The 18,183-nt window shown below is 43.1% G+C and overlaps 1 protein-coding gene across 1 annotated transcript in view; it reads left to right on the forward strand.

Moving 5' to 3' along the window:
• Positions 1–558: 558 nt before the first annotated feature.
• Positions 559–18,183, forward strand: part of PDZRN4 (PDZ domain containing ring finger 4) — a 265,568-nt gene continuing 247,943 nt past the window's right edge. Inside the window, exons 1-3 of the mRNA XM_054178167.1 lie at positions 559–1,239; positions 3,720–3,806; positions 8,643–8,747. Coding sequence (XP_054034142.1) covers positions 559–1,239; positions 3,720–3,806; positions 8,643–8,747 — 873 coding nt within the window. The remainder of the gene's footprint in view (positions 1,240–3,719; positions 3,807–8,642; positions 8,748–18,183) is intronic.

The raw sequence follows: 18,183 nt of genomic DNA on the forward strand, positions 1-18,183 counted from the left end.
CAGTATTGTCATCCCGACTCTATTTCTTTTGATACAGCAACAAAGAGGGCATTAGTACTGGGGACCTCAGCTGCTGGGTGTCCAAAAAAAGACGAGCGAGCTCTTCGGAGAGAAACGAAATAGCCACACTCACCGGTACATCTGTGCGGCAGCGAAAGAGCCAAAACGACTCACTGCCTTGCAGGTTGTCCGCTTCCTACCCCCACGACCACAAGCCAACCTTGCGTTACCTGCCGGGGACACAGCTCGGCCGCCGCGGCAGGTCGGCGGGGGCGGGCGGTGGCGAATCCCCGTGTCTCGCCCGCTTGCACCGTCGCTTAGCGAGGACGCCCCGAGAGGTGGAGGTGGTGCCGCGGTTGGGCGTGGGGCGGGAGCACTGGGGCGAGGGAGTTAATGCGGGAGGGTGGAGGGGAGCCTCTGGGAGCTCTAGCTTAGCGCTGCCGCCCTCCTCCGCCGGTTCAGCCCCGCTCCTCCGCCCGCCCGCAGGGAGCGGCTCCAGCGCCGCCAGGGCCGGGCCGGGGTTGCTGCGCCTAAAGTTTCGCGGTCCCCGACCGCACCATGGGCTTCGACCCGTCGCGCTTCGCGGCGCCGGTGGCGGCGGAGCTACAGTGCAAGCTGTGCGGGCGGGTGCTAGAAGAGCCGCTGTCCACGCCGTGCGGTCACGTCTTCTGCGCCGGCTGCCTGCTGCCCTGGGCGGCGAGGCGGCGGCGGTGTCCGCTGCGGTGCCGGCCGCTGGCGGCCGCCGAGCTGCGCCCCGTACTGCCCCTCCGCAGCCTCGTCCAGAAGCTGGAGGTCAAGTGCGACTATAGCCTGCGGGGCTGCGGGCGCACCGTGCGGCTGCGGGAGCTGCCCGCCCACCTCGCGGCGTGCCGCTACGGACCGCCGCCGGCCGGCCCCGCCGAGCTGGAGCCGCGGGGCGGGCTTCGCGCGGGCCACTCAGGAGACGATTCTGCGGAACAACCGCGGCAGCCCACGCCAGGAGAGCCTCCGCGGGTGCGGGTGGGCGGCGGACACCGCGGCTTGCTGGCGCTGCGGAGCGGCGGCAGCCCGGGGTCGGGTCCCGAGCTGAAGAGAGAGGCTCTGCGCTGGAGCAGAAGGGAGAAGTCGCTACTGGCGCAGCTGTCGGCGCTGCACAGCGAAGTGCAGCTGACGGCGCGGCGGTACCAGGCGAAGTTCGGCCAGTACATGAGCCACATCAGCAGCATCACCCGGGACCTAGCAGGCAGCCAGCCCAGCAAGGTGAGTGCGGCCGCCGGGACGCGGGCCTGCCCCCTGCAGCGATGGTCTTCCCGGACCCGCTTTCGCTGTTGTCGCGCTTGGAAGCGACTTGTCGAGGTGACGGTGCGAGCGGTATCCCCGGGGGGCTGGCACTCCCCCAAGTTTGTGCCAGGACTCATCTCAATCCCTTCCCTTGCGTATCTTCTGCCTGTTCCTCGCCTCCCGGCGAGAAAGAAACGCCAGCCTCTACCGGGGGCACGCTTCTTGTCGGTCACTGTTTCGGCGCCCGTCGAAAACCCTGGCAGGGAAGAGTCTGACCGTGCCTGGTGGCGGCGGTGGCTGAGCGCAGCTCGCCGCTTGCTTGGCCAGAGAGGACGGGGAGCGGATGGGAAGGAAGAGGGATTGTCTCTTCAGCCGGCAGCCGACAAACGCGTCCCGGTTCCTCCCGCATCAGGCCTCCCCACAGCGCAGGGATCCGTCTGCTCTTGGTGCTCAGTTGGCTCCAGGTGGGACAGCTCCGGTGTGTGGCTTTTAACTTTTATTTCAGCAGCAGAGAAGTTGGCTGAAAAAAACCCGGAGGATAACTTTGGAAACGATGGTGAAAGGACAGAGAAGTCACTCATTTGGTAGAATAGAGTAACAGCTGACACTGTTCATAGCAGAGACCGATGTACTGTTTGGCTCTCATCTCAGGTCTGATGACATTGCTCAGATAGCCACTGGCTTCGTTTAGGCTAAATAAGCCATCCGAGCTGTCATGAGCACTGGTGAGCTGACTTAATTCGCTGTAAGGGAGTTGCTTGGCTTTTGAGTGTTAGCTCCTGGCTGTAAGGTTGCTGTACAGGCTCTGGCACTGCTGGTTCCAGCTGTGGTGAGCAGTCTTAATGCAAAGAATGTGTCTTTTTACCCAAATTTTCACGAACCCTTGTGAAGCAAAATCCCACCTGGACAAGGTCTGGGCAGCCAAACGCACTCTTGAGGCTATATAGTGTGCTGGAACACATCAGCTACCTTGACTGCTGCATGGGAGATGGGAAAGGAGGTTGTTTGCAGGACAGCCGTATGCCTAGAAACATAGGTCTTTGTGGTATTGAGAAACTTAGTGTTTGGACTTTTTATTACCTTTTGTTATCTTTCATTGTTGTTAAATTTTGCTTTGGTTAGTTAATCCAGGAGGCTTAGTTTGCTGGCTCTAGGTGGTGTGCTCATACATTTATGCTTCTTCGCATAGCAGATGGGACAAGGTCGTATTAAGGGGGGCAGCAGCGTCTGTTAAGGAGTGTGGGACGTTATGAGAAAAGCAAGGGTTGTGGAACAGAGGAGAGAGATCAGGAGTTGGCAGGAGGTGTGAGGATAGGCGATCCTGGGCGCTGCCAGTAGGTGCTGCTGTGTGTGCTGCCTCTCGGAACCCGCTCCGGCAGATGGGACAAGGGGAGTACACAAAACAGGCGTTTGTAAGAAAAACGATCAATAAAGTTAAAAATGCACTTAATTAAAATCAAACATATCATGAGGCAGCAAAACATTTCACTGTCACGGCGAATAAAATGTGAGCTTCATCGTTAAGTGTTACATTGTGGATGTTTAGAAAGGTACACTTTATTTAGGCATTATATTAACTGGCAAACACAACCACCTAACGGTGCTGGATGAATACAGGTTTGGGTGTTTTATTTTTGTTTTGTTTGGTTTACTTTTATTTTTTTGGTTGGTTGGTTTTTGGGTTTTTTAGTGGAGAATATGAATCCTGAAATAAAACTAGTAGCATATATGAAAAAGGTAAACTAAACTAACTTGCTGTGCTATGGACTCCAAATATTTGTTTTGTTTTGTTTGTATTTTCATTTTAGAACATTATTTACCTCTTCCACTGAAGGAAGGGGTTTGTTTATTTTTTAAAAATTATTTTTATCTTTTAAATTTAAATTTGAAATCCATCATTGCCTTTGAATGTTTGGTTTATGCCTTTCACAGACATCACTCTTGTATTTGTTCTTTTTTTGGAGAGAAGTGAAAGGTTGGGATGAAGAGATGGGTTTCATGTTCTGCGTGTCTCTTCCGCTAAAGTTGCCATGAAATGTGTGGTGACATGACTTTGGGCATCTGAAAATTACAGCGTTGTGTATTTTAACCTATATGTTTAATATCTGAAACATTGACACAGTTTGGGGTTTAACTTTCTTAGATACTTCCAGGCATTTGGAGCTCTGACATTTTTCAGTGTTGCTGAGCATTCCTTCTGCCAAAAGCCTGCACTTTTTTTCTCTTCAGCACTGAGGATAATCAGGTGTTACCTGTTACTTTTCAGTGGCATGTGACTTTTCCTTTGATTTTTTTTTTTCCCAGTGAAAAGTTTTTTGCTATCTTTTCAGCCTAATTTTCCTTAAAGCCTTATCTTAAAGGAAGATTCTTCAGCTAAAAATCTTTTGTACTTCAGTGCTTTCACCTAAGATCTTTTTGCAACTCTGTTCTTTAACAGTATTTCATCTCTTGCTTCTTAGGGAGGAGAACCCAAACCATTGGTGATCATGCTACACCGGGAAAATGATACTTTGGGATTCAATATTATAGGAGGACGACCCAATCAGGTAATGAGAAAAGTAAATGTAGGCTATTTTGACCATACTTTCTGTTACTACATACACTGTTAGTGATAAAAGAGTTACTTTTGTTAACAGTAGGTATGGAATCAGTTCCATAGATAGAAGAACTGTATAGTATCAAGTCTAATTGCAGTCACTCTTTTGAAGACATAATCTTGTGAGAGGTGAATTATTCCCATTGATTTTACTTTAGGCTGATCTGCCCACAGTTGCCATGTGAGTAATATGTATTCATGCAAACCATTCAATGGGAATCTCTGGGGCTGCTTACAAGAGTCATTGTTGCAGGATTAAGCCGTTGGAATTTTTGGAAACAGATTTCCTTCTCCCCCCTCCCCTTTTCATTTAAAAGATATGAAAATTTACCTCTGTAGCTCAGATAGTTTAAACACATGTCCTGCTCTCACATGCCTGCTTTCATTTTTCTTTGTGAATTTAATCAGAGTTTTCATTGATCTTAAATCAATCTAGTCTTATCAGTGTATATTTACAAAGTTCATTGAAAACCATAGAACATACATAAGGATCACTAACCCCCAATAGAATATGTGTAAGAATATGCTTATGTTTTTTTTTGCCATTCTTGCAAAAGCATTCATCAGGATTGTCATTACATATGAAGGGTAAAGAAACCTGTTAAACTGGAAAATTAATAGCTTGGTAATAATTATGCACTGATCAGGTTCTTGTTTAGTGGGACTTACTATTATTGAGGAGGGAAATAGGACCCTGTGTATTAGTTTGGCAATCTTCTGCTCTAAAGCTGTATTTAGTGGTGCCAAAGAGTCTGTTCCCATTAGCCTAAGAAGTTCACTGTCTGCTGCAGTTACTATTCCCTGTGGGTAAAGTATGAAGACCAGCAGTTATCTAATGTTGATGCTATAAGTCCAGAGCAAGAGTTTCTTAGGTTTTCTGGTGGAAGGATAAGACAACAGGTGGCTCAAGGATAAAATGCACATGCTTTGAATATATCCATATTTTGAGTATACCACTAACAAAGTCCAGACAGTCTTTAGTTTGGATTGCAGTGTGACTTCTGCTATTTACAGCTGTAGCTGCAGGGAAGAGGGAGCATAGTGTTCAACTTTCCTGGTATGGCAGCTTAGCTTCTCTGAAGTACTTACATGCTGAGAATGCATGCTGGAAATGTTTTTTTTTATATTGCAAACAGGCTTTTCAAATTAATATCCTGGAATTTTAAATGATAATATATGAAGGTTTAAATCATAAATATATGAAGGTTCATGGAACTGCTGGCCAGAGATAAGGAAATTGTCATTGTTTTCCATTAACATTGGTAGCTGAAGATGGAGAAGTTGGTGGAGCTGTGAGGCAGAGCTGGATCTCAGGGATGGTTGAGCCTTTGAAGTTAAATTTGAAAATTCTGTTCTGTTTTGTTCTCGTTGTGATAAACCTGAATTCCACAGACGTTTGTTGTCAGTTCCCAGATACCAGCGTGAGGTCTTGCTCAACATATCTGGAGACAAAGAATATGGAAGGGAAAAAAAAAAAAGGATTGAGTTGACAGATATAATGAAAAAATAAACGTTCATAAAGTGAAATACTAGAACAGGAGTTGTTTGCCAACAAGACAAAAAGAGTTCATGAAGGCAATCTGTACACTCAGGTTGTTCAGGGAAAACGTGTCCTTGAGTGAAGCATTGTCTCTGCAGCAGAAGAGCAGAACAGAACAGTGGTGTCATATTGGTGACCTACATGGGAATGTGTTCCTTCACCATGTTATTTGTGGTTTATAAGTAAGATGCAAGTTTTTCCCATTGGAAACCAGGTGACTCTTAGTGACTTGGGGAATGTACATACATACTTTCTTCTGGCTATGTTTCATTTCAGTCTATAATGGGGTTCCCCACTGTTCACCCTCTACCTGGAGAGAGGGAAAGAGGAAAGGAACTTCTCACTACAGGCTTGTCTCTTATTTTGGCAGGAGAGGAATTATTTCACATAAGTATGTGTTTCTGGGAGGTGATTTATTATTGTAATAGAGCAGGGCTGATTTGATCCCCACTTTTGTCCTGGACCCCAGCTGGCTAGAAGGACTGTCCTGCCGAGCCAGCTGTGGAAGCTGTTCCCTCCTAAGGACAGCTGGAGGGAGGTGTGTGCTGTGGGCATGGTTTGGGGCTCCTGCAGTCACCCACAGACTTAGCTAAAGGTTAGGTAAACCAAGCACAGAATGGGCCGGGCTGGAAGGGACCTCCAAAGGTCATCTGGTCCAACCTCTCTGCAGTCAGCAGGGACATCCTCCACTAGATCAGGTTGCCCAGGGCCTCGTTGAGCATTACCTTGAATATCTCCAGGGAAGGGGCCTCAACCCCCTCCCTGGGCAACCTGTTCCAGCGTTCCACCACCCTCATAGTAAAGAACTTGTTCCTGATCTAAATGTGCCCTTCTCTAGTTTGAAGTCATTGCCTCTTGTCCTGTCACAGCAGGCCTTTGTAAACAGTCTCTCCATCCTTCCTGCAGGCCTCCCTCAGTACTCTTCAGGTACTGGAAAGCCTCCCTATGAGCTTCCTCTTCTCCAGGCTGAACATCTGTATAGCTCTATCTATCATCTATATAGCTCCCCTCTATTCTCTACCATGCAGCCAGTTCAGGTCAGAACTGGTGGATACCAGCACATGCTACCAAGTGGAACCACAAGCCAGACTGAAATAGCCTTTTCCTTACTGGGTCATTTATTACTCTTGAAAAATCCAGTGAAATTTCTTAGGGAAAAGAAAAAGAAACATTTTATGTGGGCAAAGGAACTGTGACCTAGCCTTGTGTTTTCTTAAGGAAAAAGGACCATAACCCTCTTGCATTTACATCAACAGCTATTATGCCTCTTTTACCTCTTTTTGCGGTTTGGATGAGAACTCAGTGGAGGTCTGCTCATAACTTCATGATATTGCTGGAACTGTTAATAAGTTTTCTTTTTGCTTCTCTGAATCTTGGTGACAAAGAAAAAAAAAGTTTATAAAGTCATTGTCTGACAAACATTGTGTTCAACAAATACTTGTTAACCAGAAATCTGCCTGGGTTGAGTCTCCACAGCACAGCTTCCATGTACTGTGAAGCCTGTTTTACAGTACCTCCAGATTTTGTTAAGCCCTTTATCATTTTCTTAATAGAAAATTTTATTAAATGTTTTTCCTGTCAGTGGGGCCTAGGACCCAGAAACCTGCACACATGTGGTTTACAGAATCACAGAATTGTCAGGGTTGGAAGGGACCTCAAGGATCATCTAGTTCCAACCCCCCTGACATGGGCAGGGACACCTCACACTACATTAGGTTGCCCAGAGCCACTTCCAGAGATGGGGCTTCCACCACTTCCCTGGGCAACCTGTTGCAGTGTCTCACCACCCTGATCTTGAAGAACTTAATGTCTACTCTGAATTTACCCTCCTCTAGCTTGTATCCATTCCCCCTAGTCCTATCACTAACTGACACCCTAAAAAGTCCCTCACTTGTAGACCACCTTCAGATGCTGAAAGGTCGCAATAAGGTCTCTTTGGAGCTTTTTCTTCTCCAAACTGAGCAACCCCAACTGTCTCAGCCTGTCCTCACAGGAGAGGTGCTCCAGTTCTCTGATCATCCTTGTGGCCTTTCTCTGGTCACGTTCCAGCACATCCATATCATTCTTGTAATAGGGGCTCCAGAACTGGACACAGTACTCCAGGTGGGGTCTCACAAGAGTGGTGTAGAGCAGAAGAATCACCTCCCTCAACCTGCTGGCCACACTTCTCTTGGTGCAACCCAGGATACAGTTGGCTTTCTGGGCTGCAAGTGTACACTGGCAGCTCATATTGAGCTTCTCATCTACCAGCACCACCAAATCCTTTTCTTCAGGGCTGCTCTCAAGCCATTCACTGCCCAGCCTATATTTGTGCCTGGGTTTTTCTTCTGTTGGTCAGGGATTCACCAGTCGCAGAAGGAAATTAAACATCATATAAACTGCTATCCAAAGTATAAAGTGTCTGCTTCATTTATTAATTACCCAGGTTATTATTTGTCTGCTTGGCATTATTTCTTTATTAATAATGATTTAAAACTGTTTTAAACTATCATGGTGAAATGAGGTAATTTTAGCATGTGGAACAACATCAGGTGTATCGTTCTAGCTGTGGCACATAACTTAAGCTTGCTTTAAATTTGACCTTCATGCAAATTGTACCTAGCAGTGCATAGAGATCAACTGGAAGCAGGTTCTCTTTTGGTCGACAGCTGATCTGTATGGATTTCACAGCTGAGCAAGTTCTCAGTCTCTCATGTGAATAGGATTTATGAGGTTACCGAGTTCCAACCAAATCCTATCACTATTATATGCTGGCTAAATAATGTCACTGTTCCGTGCAGCTTTATTTTCAAATGCAGAGGGGGGAAAAAAGAAGTTTACATGCAGCAGTACTGCAGGAGCCCTTTCCCTCCTGAGAGAATCACTTGTGCATCCATTTTAATGAGTATTTTCTCAATACATTTATGTACTAGTTGCTGTCTCCTGTGAAGTTGAGGTCTGCTTTAAATATTTTAGCTGGGATCTGATTACCGTTGCACCCTGTGTCTCATTTAGACTAAAATAACCAGAACTAAATGGATAATCTTGTTAAAAATGCTGAAATAGTTCATTAATTCTGTCTTTTTGATTAATGACTAGTTTGTGTTAAGCAAGTTTGAAAAAAATCCCGAGGAGCTTAATTCTTAGCTAGAAAAGCAGAGTGCATGCTTTGGATGGATTTGCATTTTTCATTACTGCTGATTTTAGTGCCATCTCATTTCTTGTGCTGATGTATCCCTTTTCCAACTTCCCTGTTGCCTGGTACAGAACAATCAGGAGGAACCTGCTGAGGGAATTTACGTGTCAAAGATCTTGGAAAATGGACCTGCAGACAAAGCTGAAGGCCTGCAAATTCATGACAAGATTATTGAGGTAAGGAAAAAAAACCCCACCAGTGGATTAGTCTGTTATATTATCAGATTAATCAAGGATTTGATGGTTTTTATACTATGTTGTAATTTTCCTCTTTTTTTTGCTTGTCTAAGTGTGATGCTTGTGCATTGAACTACTCAAACATTTCTCAGGTACAAAGACACATGATGGATTTTTCCAACAACTAATAAATGTGTTGGTCTTGGGATTAAGTTGATTTAACTGAGGCAAAGGTATAGACACTGAAATAATAAGTGAGAGAGATATTTTGTCCTTCTTTAACTTGAGAAAAAAAGCAAATGACTGTATGGAAATTCATATGTTTAATCTAGTTGATTTTGCCCTGTGCGGGGAATATTATTGTTGTAACTGTGGAACACTGCAGAGGAGCTGTGCTGCTAGGCAGTGCTGTGAGGTTTCTTGACTAATTAAAGAAAATACATTTGGCTGTATGATCAGATGTAGATGGCCTTTTTTCTCACCAGGACCAGGATAAGTCTTTCCTAGTCATGTAATATAATATGCTACCATGGAAATTTTCAAGTTTATTCCTGTGTTGTAGCCAGGGTTTTTTTCCATGGAGAAACTATGTATTTTTTTTTCAGAGAATCAGTAACTCTGAAGAATAGGCTGCTCCCTAGCCTACATGTGTAACCATAATTAGCTCTGTAAGTGTTCTTGAAGGGAAAGCTTTGGTCACTGAAGTAGACTCCTTAGGGTCCTGTCAAAATGGTATTTCACATTGCAGCTCTAATAAAATTCTCTGAATGACAGCATGTACCAGTAGCTGCTGGGTTTGTTTAGGATACATCACTCCAGCCTTGGGTTTAGGGGAGGCTTAGCATGCTATGAGCTTGCCAGTTGGATGGGGTTTTGAACAAAGACACATGACACAAGTGGATTGTAAGACAAATGTGGAGTGCTGCTGCTGGCTTCTTGCATTATATCGCTGTTAAGGAGTAGAAGTATAAGCCAAGGGTTTTTGAGTGCTGGCATTGCTTCTAATGTTGGGAGCCTAGAGCAGTGTGTAAAACCAGATTAGTATATTTTCTTGTAAAAGAAAGCTCATGCTCTTGGCTGGCAGGTAAATATATCTCTAGTAGAAACCAGGCTAGCAGAGCAGAACTAAACTTGCAACATAACTTGTATCTCTCCAAGATACACAAAAAGCTTTCACATCCATTTTTTTTTGGTAACAACAGTGGCACTATGCTGAAAAAAAGAAAAGATCTGTTTTCTTCTGACACTATTGTTTCACTTACCACATTGTATTTTCTACAGACTGACTGGCTATACAGTTTTATGCATTTGCTCAACACTTCCCGCTTTATTTTATTGTTCTTTTATAGTGCCTTGATTTTTAAGATGAAATGGAGTGGTTTTGGAGGAAGGAAGAAAAAAGTCACAATTCAGCATTTATTAAACATGAGGTCATTTCTCAAAATGCCATCGTAATGGATCCTTGGCTTATATTTGTGGAAAAAAATCTGGCTGCATAAAATCACATTGATGTTCAAATTGCCACTGAGAACATGCAGATTTCAGTTTTGTGTGAAACTGTGTATATCAGATTTAGCATAACTATTCATACAGCTCTGAATGGAGCACCGTTTTTTACCATATTAATACACAACAGCTTTCAGATATATTACTTTTGTATTCAAGCAAGCATTTAAAAGTGTTTGAGGTTAGGCAAAATATTCTGCTAAATGTTTCAGTGTTCAAAAATTTGTTAGACTACAATAAAAAGAGGAGGCGAAATGGTAATTATTAATACTTCTAAAATTAAATGCAAATAAGTAATTATTCTTCCACACTAGACCTAGGAAGCAACTGGAGGCAAAAAAGCTGAATTTTTTCCTTGACCATACATAGCTGTCAATGTCTTGCAGCAGGGCACCCTACCAGCAACTGCTGTGGTTTATTGTGCAAGATCAATATGAAAGCTTTTGCTGTGAGCATGGTGTAACTATTTCAAGTGATGGCAGACACATGGAATATGAGCTTTGGTGAAAATTTGATAGGAGGAGGGACTTAGTAATATTGCTTGCTTTTCACTCATTTGGTCATCTGATCTAATGGGTGATATTATGTGAGACCATTTTTCAGTAATCAAGAGCAGAAGGAAGCAGTGTTGTTTGAAGAGCCTTGAATAGCTTCAGTCAGTTGTTTGGCAATATGGTGCTCAGGGTGTTTCTAGCAATGCGTAGCTAATGGGATAATGGACAGAACTATCCCATTAAATCAAGAGAAAATCTGTTCTCAAGGCATGTTGCTAAATAAAGAAGGTAATTTGTTTCAGTGCTTTATCAGATGTTTGACAAATGTTAACTGCACGTGGTTGACTACAATGAGCTGTGTACATTTTAGATGACCATCTTGTGGGTAACCTAGCGCAGCAAATGAATTTCACAGTCCTGTGGCATTGGCAGCTGGAATTGTGAACCAAGCCTGGCAGACATAAGTAATGATGCCTTCTACTTTATATACATCACTATCTATGGCAGAAACTTTGCCAAGTAATAGTTATTTGGAAGGGTGACAAGGGGAGAAATCAGGTTTCATAAGAAATTTAAGTGTAAAAATGCCACGTAAATGACTTGAGTTCCTGGAAGGTTTTGAGACCAGTGTGCCCAGAATATGGGCCATAGAGCTTCTTTGACATTTTCTTCTGAAAGAGATTGGCTTTTGTTTGGGCTTTACGCTCAGATGAGACTGTTTTGTCTTCGAGGACCTGAATGATGAAACAGACACCTGTAGAGTGGCGAGGTGGTGGTGGGTGAGGGTTGACAGGGTGATGTGAAAGAAGACCGGCCCAGTTTGCGGTCAGTTCAACCTCACATAAGAATGGCACCACACTGAATGGAGCTCCAAGTATGCTGGTTCATGCCTAGTTAACAAATCATTCCGGACTTTTAGTGTTTTTGGGTTGTTTTTCCTCTGTATTATATTCTACACAAATTTGGTATAAAAAAATAGAATCTCCCCAGGTTTTGAGCCTAACTTTAGGTAAAAACAGTGACTGATTTTTCTCAAGTCCCCTTTCATTCAGTAAGACATTATATTGCAAAATATTTCTGTATTACTAAAGTGGGATATGCTCATTTATCTTCTTAGTTCAGCATTGTACATAAAATACATAGCCAGGTCAGAATTTGCAATACAGAAGAAATTCCTGAATCAAAAAAAGAAAACACCCAGAAAACCAAACCAAACCAAAACCCCCACCCAAACCAAACCAAAAATCCAACCAAACAAGAAAACCCACACCAAAACCCAACCCAACCCAAGCAATATTCATCAATATAAGGGAAAAGAGCTACTACTAATTCACATCACTTGGGAGATAGAGTTTTATAGTCATGGCTGTACCTTCTGCAGTAGCTTTTACAAATAACACAACTGCAGTGAAAAAACCTTGTGTGGAAGTAAAAGGGATTTATGCTGAAGACCAAAATACTCTTACTTTAAGCACACCATAATCTGGAAGGTTAAAGTGTTTTTCTTCCATTGCACTGCAAGGAAAAGGCTTCTGTTCTTTTACTCTCAAGTGAAATGAGAATATTGGCCTTTTAGTCTTTTAGTCAGTTGATTCTCATTAATTTGATGGCTAAGAGGCAGGCATGATGAAGAAGAGAGGGAAGGAAAGCATTTTTATTCTGGGTTCTTTTAAGTCTATTTGAAAAATGAGATGGATGCATATGTACTATTACTGCATATTTTGTTTATGCAGCCTGAGCTCTGCAAGTGTATAATAAATAAGGCTTCAGCCCTTATTCCATGTTTCCCTTTGTTCTTTTCACTTTTTTGGAGAGTACTCACACAACAGCTTGAAGGGCATGTCAGCAAAGCCAGATTCAATAAAGATGAAGTCTTGAGGCTTATCCTGGCAGAAGTAACTTACATCTGCAGAGCGCCTACACAGAATTTTTTTAACTATTGCCAGACTGCTGACTGTACTGTGTGTCAGCCTTGTGATGTTTTGTCTTCTGCATGTTTCTGTCATTACACTCACTATGTTGCTTAAGCAAAATCTTTGATACTAGTCATGTTTATTTGGCTGAGAATCTGCACTGACAGATTATGTCTGTAGAAATAGCTTAAAAACTGTCTTGCTGGGATCAGAGCTGGTAGATTTGGGATGACTTTGAACCAAAGCTACACATAATGTGGCCAGTAAATCTGGATAGGGGCTGAGGAAACCTTTATATAGCAAATTCTAGTGATGTGGATTTCAGCTGATCTCAATATACCCGAAGTAGCCTTAGCTATATTATGTTCTCTTAAATCTTTTACAGATTCATAATATCACGTTGCAGGTCACCAGGTCTGGCACCTCCATTCATTACATAACTCCTAGTTAGTCTGAAATATCCCTGGCATAATAAATTCATTATACTGTAGGCTTAGATATGTCTGTAGCCTCTTTTCACGTTTTCCTCGCCTGTTGAAACACAGGTTTTTGGACACCTCAATTATGTAATACACCAGAAGGAACTTAAAATCAGGTGTGACCAGGTCTGTACATAACTTCATTTGGATAGGAACTACTGCCTGTGTTGATTTTTTTTACTTAACAGAGAGTACTTTTCCAAGAAGGGAGAGATCTGGTTTATGGACTCTGCCCTACCTGCAAAGGATTGAGTTTATCTGTCCAGGCGATTGCCCTTGTTACTTGGGCAAAGGCTATCCTGTGTGAGCCCAGCCTCCACTCACCCTCTTCAAAGTGAGCTAAGTGCTAGCAGGTGTTTGAGAGTGAGGAGTTATCTGATGTGAAATAGATGCAGGTTCTACGGAGCTGTATCTGGCGTATTGGTCCTGCCAATGTTGTGAGTTTCCTTGCATTTTTGTATATTATATGATGCCTTTTTGAACAGTACTTGTATTTCTGACTTCATAGTGTCTTGACTTTGAGAGGGAAGGTAGCAAATGCTGTTACTAGGATATCTCTAGCTAGGATACTTTCCTAGATATCAGAGATGGGGTTCTCTGATGGAGTAAATACTGGTAGCTGAGATTTGCTTCCTTCTGGTCTTTACTCTGGCTAGTACATAATCTAAATGGTGGTTACTGCTGTCCACTTTCAGAAAGCTGTGCAGGCTGGATCATGTGTAGTTGTAGAAGCTTGGTGTTCAGTGACTGACTATGCTAGAAGCTTACATCTTGCTGTGGGCATCCTGGAATGCTTGAGTTTTGTACTTTACTGTCTGAGTTACCAAATATGAGTAGTCTAAATTTGACTGGACTTGTTGAGAGGTGCCTGCATTCCTCTGATCAATGAATTAAAATGTAGATGTTGTGTTTATGAGAAGAGAATCTCATCTTTCTGAAAAGCACTTTAAATTACAGCAATATACTGTGTGTGTTTTGGAAAGAGAACATGATGTTTTGTTTATTTGTAACCTAAAATGTGTGTTGGTGTGGGTTGTTTGGGTTTTGGTTTGTTTTTGGTGGTAAAGTGTCAGATAATGGACTTCTGATATAGTTACTCTTTTGTATGTGAATGTGTTCTAGCAAATAATAGTAAGACTTCACAAAGTAGTTCCTGTCCTGAAGAAAAGGGACAAATAAACCAAAAATGATAGCTAAGAAGTGGATAATTTGGTGTCAGCAGGGTAATAATGACTTAAGGGTTTGTGATCAGAAATTCAGTATTGGCTGCCTTAGTTGATTGAATGGAGTGTTAGGTTCACAAAAAGGCAACATGTGAAAAGCAGCGTCGTGAAAAAAAATTGAAAATGCCTTGGATTTTAAGAGGTGGGTTGGTTTTTTTGTGAGGTATAAACTGGAAAGTTTCTATCTGCTGGCAGCTTGCTGAGGTCCCAGCTGTGTTCATTTGGCCTTGATCTGGTAGAGAATCCAGGCACCTGTACAAGTATAATGCTACTTTGTTTTTGTGGAAATACTCACAACGCTTTTATGTAAACAAAGTGGAAATGCCAGACATGTGGTTGGAGTATGACCATCTGATGAACTTTCCAGTCAGTTTATTTAGAGAGTTGATATATTGAAGAGATAAGGCACTACCATCCTTTGCAGCAAGTCTCTTTATCTTGGGAGTCATAGCTCTTCTGAGATGCAGCTAACTGGTAACTGGTGTACTGCACCTTCCTATGTGCCTGGATGCTGCAAGGGGCTCCCAGTGAGCAAAGCAAGGAAGATACCAGAGTAGATGCAACAGGGCACAAGGCAGATGAGGCAGTGTATTTCTGAAATGCTATCCAGCATGAAAAGAGTCAAGAGAGCAAGCTAAGTGAAAGTGGTGAAAATAATCTTTCATGATGGGTTTTATGCTACTCTTACCATGTTGGGTCTTTGGCTAGGTGGCTTAGGTTAGGCATAATAGATCTTGAGTGTACATGAGTTAGGCGTTGGAATCTTGAATGTGCTTTACCCCTCTCTCCAATGAGATATTTCTGTTTTGCTTTGGCTGTGGTGGATCTCTATAGCAGCTGGGTCACTGTAAGAGCAGAAGGAAGGTTGAAGGAGAGCATTCAAGGGAGAAAAAAAACCAGGAAAGTGAGCTTTACAACCAAAAAGCACAGGCACATATATTTTGACAGGAATGCTTTCCAGTGCTTGCCTGTAAATAAGATGGAAGAAATGAAGGGGATGTAAGAATAAGGGTAACTAAACTGTGGAAAAGGATGTCATCTGGACAATCTTGACAGGATTGAGGAGTGGTTCAGTGCCAACTGCATGAGGGTTAAACAAGTCAAAGTGCAAGGTTGTGCATCTGGGTCAAATACAGGCTGGGTACAGAGCGGGTTGGAGTAGCTCTGAATAAAGAGACTTGGGTGTATTGGTTGAGCACCTCAGCACAAAACAGCAGTGTGCTTGTGTGGCCCAGAAGGCAAAACATATCCTGGGCTGCATGAAGAGGAGTGTGGCCAGCAGGTCAAGAGAGGTGATTTTCCCCTTTACACTGCTCTTGTGAGACCCCACCTTGAATACTGTGTCCCCATCATGAGAATGACACAGAGCAGTTGAAATGAGTCTAGAGGAGGGCCACAAAGATGATCTGAGCCCTGGAATGTCTCTGCTGAGGATAGGCTGAGGGAGCTGGAGTTGTTCAGCTTAGAGAAGACTCCAGTGGGACCTTAGCGCTGCCTTCCAGTACCTGAAGGGATCGTACAGGAAGGCTGAAGAGGGACTTTTAATAAGGGTGCCCAGCAATAGGACAAGAAGGAGTGATTTAATGCTGAGGGAGAGGTTTAAACTGGATCTTAGGAAGCTCTTCAGCACAAGGGAGGTGAGACTTTGGAATAGGTTGCCCAGGGAGATGCCTCCTCCTGGGGATGTTGGATGAGGCCTTGAGCAATCAAATCTAGCTGAGAGGTGTCCCTGCCCATGGTGGGGAGGTTGGAGTAGATAATCTCTAAGGCTGCTTCCAATCTAAGCCATTGTATGATTCTCTGATCATCTATATACTCTTCCATGAACTCTGGCAAAGGACATAAGGTGAAACTGTACTGGAATAGAACCATGATAACTGTACTGTGCCTGCAGAGTGAGACAGTAACCAAATTGACAAGTGGTGCTGTTAGGTGAGAAGGATCCTGGTTAACCTGTGGAAATGCTGGCTAACATAAGAACCCGTGAGATCCCACAAACAGTGTTGCTGCCATGTACCACAGATCCCTAGGCAACATGTGAAAGCCTGATCACACCCATCTGCTTCTTAAAGTGTCTAATCTCACCCCTGAGGGATAACGTGTCAGAAACTTGGGAAGTTGAAACTCAGCATCTTCCTAGATGCCCTGTTGGAGCTTGTCTTTGCTGCATGTCCCATGAATTATATATTTTTTTTTTTTTACTCTTTAAGGTAAATCTTGCAAAACAATGGAACTGTAGCACTTTCATCTCACCCAGCAGCAAAAGCAACGTGGTTTTATTTCCATCTGAGATAGCAGATTTGGAGGAAATCTTTGTTTATGTGAGGTTTTAGAGGTGTTCATATGCACTTTCTTGGGCTAATGTCTGTCAGATGCTGATGCTGCTTTCATTCCTTTCCCAGGAAGAGAAGGGCATGTGCAGGGAGTGTTTTGTTTAAGAATTTTTCAAGTAATTTCATACACACACATTTAAATGTTAGTGTCTGCTTATGTTAGAGGAGACAAGGTTGCAGAAATGTGTCTTTATAAGGTGCCAAAGTTTGTTCTGAAGACCCTTGCTATGTAGGCTTTGCTCTGTACATGATCTTGGGTCAGTCCTGAAAAAAGTGCTTTCCTCTTCCATTGCCAAGCTAAATCTCTGTAAAATGGGGAGCTGGTTGTAGGTGTGATTGTGTGTCATTGCCTTGGTCTTGGATGAAATCTGTTTTATAGATATGATGGACTTGATGGTTGCTATGAAGCTAAAGTACCTTAACCTGGTGAGCTCTGGAAAGTTTGAGAGGAAAGGTGTTTTCTGATGACTTTTGTTAACCTTGTCAGCTATGTAGTTAGAAGCTTCAGAGAGCACTTCAGAATGACCTAACCCTTTGAGGCTCATATGTTGAAGACTAGTGGGAATAATTGGTGGTAAGCCCAGCTACATGGAAAGCTTTGTTAAAATCTGAGACCACGCTGAGGTCCTTACTTGGAGCAGAAAGATGTGCAAGGCAGCTGTTGTCCATGGCACATGCTTCTGGCACCCAAGAAGCTCTTGATGTTTTCAGAAAGTGAAAGAGCCTTCTTCAGCCTTTCATGAAGGTCCTTCTTTGTTGTGGTTGAGGAGATGACAATCTACGTATGTTGCACGAATGCAGTATTTTATCCTCTTAAGTCACTGCATTGATTGTTGCAATCCAAGGATGTACTCTCCAAGAGCTTTGATCTCTTCTTCCCTTTTTCTTAATCAGCTAATTACATTTGTAAGAAGTAGCTACCAGCCTGCTAATAATTGCAGGCTGAATGAAAAAAAGCTGTTAGTGTCTGCCAGTGAAGAAATACTCAAAATGAAGTCATTATTCATGGTTTCACTTAAATAAAAAAGGCAAGAACCTAATTTTGAAGAAGCTGTGAAATGCAGCAGTGGGTTGAACAGGAGGATGTTCCTCCTTTAAAACTTGTGAATAGGAGTAATTGGAAACAGGTACAGTACTGTGCTTTCTAAATGCTTTGAAAATTGAAGTAATCATGTAAAAAAAGTTGCTATTTGCAAACTTGTGCACTCCAAAATGCAAAGTTCTGCAGCATGTAGAACCATACTGTAATGGAAAAAATGATTTTCAAATTGGCAGGAACAGATACGTTCTCTTCAAGCTACCATCAAAGACTAGGCTAAGTAAAATCAAGTACTAAGCTAAGTACGTTTGTTACTAATACAGGGACATCTCGGTAAATGTATGTCTTGTTTGGAATTGCAGATGTGGTGGAATTTTACAGCTTGCTTTGTGGACCTGATTGAATTACTGCTGCTGTAGGAAAGCAGTGCAGAATGACTCAACGCTGTT

Source organism: Dryobates pubescens, chromosome Z (assembly GCF_014839835.1).
Source record: "Dryobates pubescens isolate bDryPub1 chromosome Z, bDryPub1.pri, whole genome shotgun sequence".
NCBI lineage: Eukaryota > Metazoa > Chordata > Aves > Piciformes > Picidae > Dryobates > Dryobates pubescens.